This window comes from Staurois parvus, unplaced genomic scaffold (genome assembly GCF_062004578.1).
Source record: "Staurois parvus isolate SC_StPar_1 unplaced genomic scaffold, SC_StPar_1.0 ptg002406l, whole genome shotgun sequence".
NCBI classification, from domain to species: Eukaryota; Metazoa; Chordata; class Amphibia; order Anura; family Ranidae; genus Staurois; species Staurois parvus.
In genome coordinates, this window is record NW_028320202.1 from 316,371 (window position 1) to 324,875 (window position 8,505).

The 8,505-nt window shown below is 47.0% G+C and overlaps 1 protein-coding gene across 1 annotated transcript in view; it reads right to left on the reverse strand.

Annotated features, from left to right (window-relative positions):
* LOC149430927 (protein SSUH2 homolog) overlaps window positions 1-8,505 on the reverse strand; it is a 59,013-nt gene that overhangs the window by 1,058 nt on the left and 49,450 nt on the right. The window contains exons 11-12 of the mRNA XM_089665914.1: window positions 4,657-4,762; window positions 543-650 (exon numbers count right to left, since the gene is read on the reverse strand). Coding sequence (XP_089522040.1) covers window positions 543-650; window positions 4,657-4,762 — 214 coding nt within the window. The remainder of the gene's footprint in view (window positions 1-542; window positions 651-4,656; window positions 4,763-8,505) is intronic.

Below are 8,505 nucleotides of genomic sequence, written 5' to 3' on the forward strand. Positions count from 1 at the left end.
TATATCTCCTAGTTGGGGATTAGAGCCCTGATGAAGAGGGTCAGAACCCCCCAAATGCGTTGCTGCTGTTCCTGCAGATTCTTCTAATGAAATGGTTGTACTTGGACTCGACGTCATTGGCCCAGCGCTCTCTTTCTCTTACATCTTTAGTGCCCCCTAGAGGCCGTTTGGCTGTCATACACCCCGATTCCTGGGAGGACGGAGGAACCTGATTCAGAGCTGCACATCAGTCCTCCCAGCAGGTCATCATTGTATATACACCGTATGTATACAACTAGTCTATCGATTTCACCTCACCATTGGTTCATTCAAGGATTCCCCTCAGTCACAGCCTGATTATCCTGCAGGAGGATGAAGCTGGACTGTCATGGCTGCCCTCTTTGCAATATTTCCCAGAATCCTCTGGTACTGGACACACGAAGAAGGTTCTGCTCAGCCATGAGACACACCTACCCCCCCCCCATCCCCCGGGGTCATTAGTGACCAGCCACCCAATGGCATTTTATTGATTTCTGGAAATACTTTGTACCAATGTGACGTACCTGCCGGATGATCCTACTGGATGAGGAGAACTGGGAGTGATGCTGCTGCAAGGCATTCTGGGACGCTTGATTAATGGTTGGAGCCGGGAAGTTGACTAAAGGAGGAAGCTACAATGAAAGGAGTGAAGCAAATTACTTTCTGATCAAATATTAGAATTCATAAAATGAGAGATTGAGAAGATCCACTCCCTCTGCCAGTAAGATTGGATTCTCCAAAGTCCCATTTGTCCAACACCTGGATCATCTGTGGGTGGAGGATTATTTATTTATTTCTATGGTTGAACTGGATGGACTTTTGTCTTTTTTCAGCCAGACTAACTATGGAACTACGTAACCTGACAGGCTCAGGCTGATGGCTTGGGTGTTGAGAGGCTAATAGATCTCGGGGGGGGCTCTGTAAAGGTTGTGAGTACTCTTATGACAGCAAAGTGCCTATAGTAAAATATGACATCCTTTCACAGGATTGCTGCTGATCGGGGTTTACACTGGGCTCTCCACAAGCCTGTCACATTCTGAAGTTTCTGTCGGTGGGGCTTGATTTAGGTTTATGGGCCGACATTTCAGCTACCTTCTCCGGCATGCAGTGGGCATGCAGTGGGCATCCAACACTCAATTATACCGTCCTTCAAGCTGTGACTTGGTTGCAACTTACCTAAGGGATTGTTTGTGAAGTGGGATCTCCCATTGGTGTTGGACTTGTTTGCATCAGATGCCTTCAATCAAAGTTGAACCCTTGTGATACCTCTCGCTGAAAACTGCTTTCCTGGTGGCATTTACATCAACCAGAAGAGTGTCCGTATTGGTGGCCCTGGGCTTTAAAGAACCCTTTCTTAGGTTCATCCCGGATTGGGTGGTACTTATGCTGATGCTCAAGACCGTGCCTAAGTGGCCTTCAGAGTCCACATCACATGTAAAGTTGTCCTTCCTACATCCCTCTTGGGGAGAACCCTAGAAGTAAGCCCATCAGATGTGGGTCAAGTTTTAAATGTAACGTCAAGGCGACATCTGGTATCAGGCACACGGAGCACTTAATTGTCACTCCAGGTGGAGCGTGTAATGATTTCATGGCTTCCAACAAGATTATTGCCTCCTGGTTGGTGAAGTTCATCTCCTTGGCCTACAAGTTGAAAGAGTTGGCTGTACCAGGGGGGATCACTTCACTGTCCACCCAAAGGGTCTCGATTTTGTGAGCGGCAGCAGGCTGAGTGTTCCCAGACACAATCTGCAAGGCAGCTGCATGGGGGGCAATATCTATATTCATGGCTCATTACTGGATAGAAGACGTCTTCATGACAGTTGAGTTTGGCTGAGGCATCCTGGATTCGGCTTTTTAGTCACAATTGAGGAGTGAGAAGCATTATCCCTCCGGTGTGTCTAGTTAGTTCCCAGCTGTGCTGACATGGAGCTCTTATTAAAATGGAAAATTGAATGACAGATACTTACCCAGGGGCCCTTACCCAGCTGTGCTGACATGGAGCTCGTCAGGAAAGGAAAATTACGGTAAGTATCTGTCATTCTATTTTTCCGGTTTTGATTTACAGTAAATCATTTTTTTTAGCGCTGATCAAAAAACAGATTTCATGTCTTTGTTTATATTACATAGAAAACAAATAAAATAAATGATTGCAAGTTAAGATCACCAGGAGGAAGCCCATGTTTGCATTTCTTTAGTGTATCTCCACTTTTCAGTCAAATTTGAGAACCCCCCTCCCCCCATATGTCTGCTATGTGTTCCCCTTCACACAGCATGGCAGAAAAACTGTTTTTTGAAATATTTCTCGCCTTTAGGTGTTTGTGAGGAGGAGGTGTCATGACTGACTTGAAAGTTTAATGAACAATGGTAGAGTGAGCCTGTCCCAAGTCTGTCCTCATTAACCGGCAATGAAATGGGAAAAGCAATGCCCCTAAACCTTTAACCCTTCGTTAGGACAGACTAGTTACGATTGATAATGAAGTTCTGCCTGCACAGTACAGATGGGGGTAATGATGACAAACAGCTTCCCAGTCCCCTCATAAACAGAGAGACCTCTGTGGATCCAGAACAGAACATAGAAACGTTCTAACACATTCAATGGTGTCAGACCCCATGTTGTCCTCATGCAGGGGAACTCCAGACAAAACAAAGCAGTATAGCAGGGTGTTACACCAACAACCTTTATTACATATAAAAGCCAAAAACAAACATGAGAAGCAAACAAGCAATTCAAACTTGAACTCCCCAAAACGCATCACCCTTCCAACCGCAGCGAATATGGCTCCGCCTAAAGCTGGACTTGTGGTTTTTGAATCGCTCGGAACGAGTTTGTTTTGGCTTTTGTATGTAATGAACATTGTTGTTGGTGTAACACCCTGCTATATTGCGAGTTGCAGGATATTAATAGAGACACAAGATGGCAGTGTCCTGAAAAGTGTCCCGGAGGACTACATTTCCCAGAGGAGCTGGCGTGTGGGTGGGGGCAGATATATAGAGAATCCAGCAGGTGACCCGGAGCACAATGACCGGATGGGACACTGCAAGTGATGGTGGAGAACCTGTTGGGGCCCCCCATGTGCTGACAGAGAGAGAGAAAACGCCAGGACCTGCTGGAAGCCACCGATCAGGTGAGAGAGTCCCATACACCAGCCAAGTGAGCAGCAACATTCTCCTCATATCTGCCACTTTCCTGCACACAGCTCCAGACATTGCATACAATGCAGCCGAGATCCCCGGCCCCTACAGTTGCAGCACGCTCCAATCATCCGAGCTGACCGCAGTGCACGCCTTCTGCACGCCAAATCACATCAGTGCTCCTTTAACCATTGGCCTACCTTCTTAAAGGAACCTCTACCACCATTGCCATTGGCTCCTGCAGCCCAGGGTGGAGTTGCCCTTTGCTAGCAAGCACTTCTGCCAACGTCTCGCACTTTTCTGCCCAAAATTTGTAACCTGCTCAGTGCATTTAAGGGGCACCACCCAAGTCAAGTGCCACCTAGAGGGATAGTACTTGTCCTTCTTTCTTCCTTTCTTCCTTTTTTGGAGGGACTGTCACCTTCATCTCTTCCTACTTGTGCACCAACTGGGCCCCAACAAGCGTGCAGACGATTCCTCACTGCACTTAAAGGGACATTAACTACCCTGGTCAAAGAGCTCTTTTCTATCTTGGATGTAAACCTTGCCATCAGATCCTGAGGGCCCAAAGTGAGCCAGTTCAGTCTGTGGTACTTTCCTTGCTCACTGGGAACTGGAAACCCCTCAGATTGGAGGTATTGGGTTCCCTTCTGAAAAGCAGGCCTGTTGACGGTGATTGGGAACCGATCCCCTGTATGGTTCCCTCTGCAGCAGCTGAAAGCCAGCGTGAGGGAGAGGAGAGGAAGCCGGCTATCATCTGCTGCAGAGAGAGTCATCCAGGGGATCGGTTCCGGTAAATACCCCCCCCTCCATGCCAATCACCCTCCCTGACCACATCAAAATCGCCCAGCTGCCTGAGTCCCATACAGGAGGACTGGTGGTTCCCCCTCGTCCACGGCCCTGCACCCACTATGCAGACTTCCAGTTATCACTCACTATAGTATAAAGAATGGGGCCGGGGGAGTGAGACTCCCCTTCTGGGCTTTCACTTGCTGCAGCTGGGAACATCTCACTCCTTTCCTGACAGATACTCCAGTAGAAACATTCAACCAATCAGCATCCACCTAAAACTGGATTCTTCTTTCCTTATAGGTTTGTATATTGCTCAGCAAAAAGGAGCTCCAGTCCTGTTCTGGCTGCATGGATCTACAAGACCCTCCTCGGACCAGTCTCCGGATAGGCTGCATGGATCTACAAGACCCTCCTCAGACCAGTCCCCAGATAGGCTGCATGGATCTACAAGACCCTCCTCAGACCAGTCCCCAGATAGGCTGCATGGATCTACAAGACCCTCCTCAGACCAGTCCCTAGATAGGCTGCATGGATCTACAAGACCCTCCTCAGACCAGTCCCCAGATAGGCTGCATGGATCTACAAGACCCTCCTCAGACCAGTCCCCAGATAGGCTGCATGGATCTACAAGACCCTCCTCAGACCAGTCTCCCCTGAACTACTGAACACAGAAAGGGGTGGAGACTCCTCTACTATGAAACAGATTTCTATTACCAGGATCTGCTCGTCTGTGAACACCTTCTCCCCGTTCACCTTCCGGAAGAGATCTGTCGGGAATTCTGAGTTGTGCTCCATTATAAACTCATAAATGTTGTTCTTCCTGGAATCCGAGAGAAAATCACCAGAAATAAACCTCCCCGCTTAATGTCATAATACCCCCCCATAATGTCATAATACCCCCCATAGTGTCATAATACCCCCCATAGTGTCATAATACCCCCCCATAATGTAATAATACCCCCCATAGTGTCATAATACCCCCCCATAATGTCATAATACCCCCCATAGTGTCATAATACCCCCCCATAATGTCATAATACCCCCCATAGTGTCATAATACCCCCCCATAATGTAATAATACCCCCCATAGTGTCATAATACCCCCCCATAATGTCATAATACCCCCCATAATGTCATAATACCCCCCCATAATGTCATAATACCCCCCCATAATGTCATAATACCCCCCATAATGTCATAATACCCCCCCATAATGTCATAATACCCCCCATAATGCAATAAAACCCCCCATAATGGCATAATACCCCCCATAACATCATAATACCCCCATAACATCATAATACTCCCCCATAATGTCATAACACCCCCCATAGTGTCATAATACCCCCCCATAATGTCATAATACCCCCCATAATGTAATAATACCCCCCCATAATGTCATAATACCCCCCATAATGTCATAATACCCCCCCATAATGTCATAATACCCCCATAATGTCATAATACCCCCCCATAATGTCATAATACCCCCATAGTGTCATAATACCCCCCCATAATTCCATAATACCCCCCATAATGTCATAATACCCCCCATAATGTCATAATACCCCCCCATAATTTCATAATACCCCCCCATAATGTCATAATACCCCCCCATAATTTCATAATACCCCCCATAATGCAATAATACCCCCCATAACATCATAATACCCCCATAACATCATAATACCCCCCCATAATGTCATAACACCCCCCATAGTGTCCTAACACCCCCCATAATGTCATAATACCCCCCCATAATGTCATAATACCCCCCCATAATGTCATAACACCCCCCATAATGTCATAATACCCCCCCCCCATAATGCTTAGTAACAGATGCAGGTTCTGCTTCCCGCTTGGAGAAACTACACGGTGATTGTGCTTTACTACTCCCTCTCCTGCCTCCATCAGTTCACCTTCCACAGAGATCACAGGACTCCCCCGTGAAAATGTCCTCACCTGCTTTTCTCTCCAGAAGGGCGGCGCCATCTTTGTTCCGGCATCATCCAGGGTCACCATCTACTTCCTGGACTGAGATGGCGGCTCAGAGATGACACAATCATGTACATCCTGGTGCCTGTGCAGTTCTTGGTTTTGTTCACAAATGTCTGACACATATCAGCCCCTGCTGCAGCCTCTCACCTTGTACTGTGTGTTACTTTGTACAGTCTGATCACCAGGGGATTCGAGTGTAGGAGTCAGTAGTATGTAATACACAGAGCAGGGGTCAGTAGTATGTAACACACAGAGGAGGAGTCAGTAGTATTTAACATACAGAGCAGGGGTCAGTAGTATTTAACATACAGAGCAGGGGTCAGTAGTATGTAATATACAGAGCAGGGGTCAGTAGTATTTAACACACAGAGCAGGGGTCAGTAGTATTTAACACACAGAGCAGGGGTCAGTAGTATGTAACATACAGAGCAGGGGTCAGGAGTATGTAACATACAGAGCAGGGGTCAGGAGTATGCAACACAGTGCAGGGGTCAGTAGTATGTAAGACACAGTGCAGGAGTCAGTAGTATGTAGCACACAGAGCAGGGGTCAGTAGTATGTAAGACACAGTGCAGGAGTCAGTAGTATGTAGCACACAGTGCAGGGATCCGTAGTATGTAACACACAGTGTAGGAGTCAGGAGCATGTAACACAGAGCAGGGGTCAGTAGTATGTAACACACAGTGCAGGGGTCAGTAGTATGTAACATACAGTGCAGGAGTCAGGAATATGTAACACAGAGCAGGGGTCAGTAGTATGTAACACACAGTGCAGGGGTCAGTAGTATGTAGCACACAGTGCAGGGATCCGTAGTATGTAACACACAGTGTAGGAGTCAGGAGCATGTAACACAGAGCAGGGGTCAGTAGTATGTAACACACAGTGCAGGGGTCAGTAGTATGTAACATACAGTGCAGGAGTCAGGAATATGTAACACAGAGCAGGGGTCAGTAGTATGAAACACACAGTGCAGGGGTCCGTAGTATGTAACACACAGAGCAGGGGTCAGTAGTATGTAACACACAGTGCAGGAGTCAGGAGTATGTAACACAGTGCAGGGGTCAGTAGTATGTAACACACAGTGGAGGGGTCAGGAGTATGTAACACAGTGCAGGGGTCAGTAGTATGTAACACACAGTGGAGGGGTCAGGAGTATGTAACACAGTGCAGGGGTCAGTAGTATGTAACACACAGTGCAGGAGTCAGGAGTATGTAACACAGTGCAGGGGTCAGTAGTATGTAACACACAGTGGAGGGGCAGGAGTATGTAACACAGAGCAGGGGTCAGTAGTATGTAACACACAGAGCAGGAGTCAGGAGTATGTAACACACAGTGCAGGGGTCCGTAGTATGTAACACACAGTGCAGGAGTCAGGAGTATGTAACACAGAGCAGGGGTCATACTACTGACCCCTGCTCTGTGTTACATACTACTAACACACAGTGCAGGGGTCAGGAGTATGTAACACAGTGCAGGAGTCAGTAGTATGTAACATACAGAGCAGGGGTCAGTAGTATGTAACACACAGTGCAGGGGTCAGTAGTATGTAACACACAGTGCAGGGGTCAGTAGTATATAACACAATGCAGGGGTCAGTAGTATGTAACACAGTGCAGGAGTCAGGAGTATGTAACACAGAGTAGGGGTCAGTAGTATGTAACACACAGTGCAGGAGTCAGGAGTATGTAACACACAGAGTAGGGGTCAGTAGTATGTAACACACAGAGTAGGGGTCAGTAGAATGTAACACACACACAGTGCAGGGGTCAGTAGTATGTAACACACAGTGCAGGGGTCAGGAGTATGTAACACAGTGCAGGAGTCAGGAGTATGTAAAACAGAGCAGGGGTCAGTAGTATGTAACACAGAGCAGGGGTCAGTAGTATGTAACACACAGTGCAGGAGTCAGGAGTATGTAACACACAGAGTAGGGGTCAGTAGTATGTAACACACAGTGCAGGAGTCAGGAGTATGTAACACACAGAGTAGGGGTCAGTAGTATGTAACACACAGTGCAGGCATCAGTAGAATGTAACACACACACAGTGCAGGGGTCAGTAGTATGTAACACACACACAGTGCAGGGATCAGTAGTATGTAACACACAGTGCAGGGGTCAGTAGTATGTAACACAGTGCAGGGGTCAGTAGTATGTAACACACAGTGCAGGAGTCAGGAGTATGTAACACAGAGCAGGGGTCAGTAGTATGTAACACACAGTGCAGGGGTCAGTAGAATGTAACACACACACAGTGCAGGGGTCAGTAGAATGTACAGTTGTGTCCAAAATTATTCAACCCCCACTGAAATTGAGTGTTTTGGCCAGTTTGACATTGCTTTTGATCATTCAGTCATCTTGCTTACATTTACATTAAAGAGGCACTTGTAGGTCAGACAAATATAACATAACAGTTATAATGAAATAACCACAAATGTCTTTTCTGTGCTCACAGCATTATCAGTTTTATTCAACCCCCAAGTGACATTCAATCTTAGTACTTAGTACAGCATCCTTTTACAGTTATAACAGCTTTTAAACGTGAAGCATAGCTTGACACAAGTGT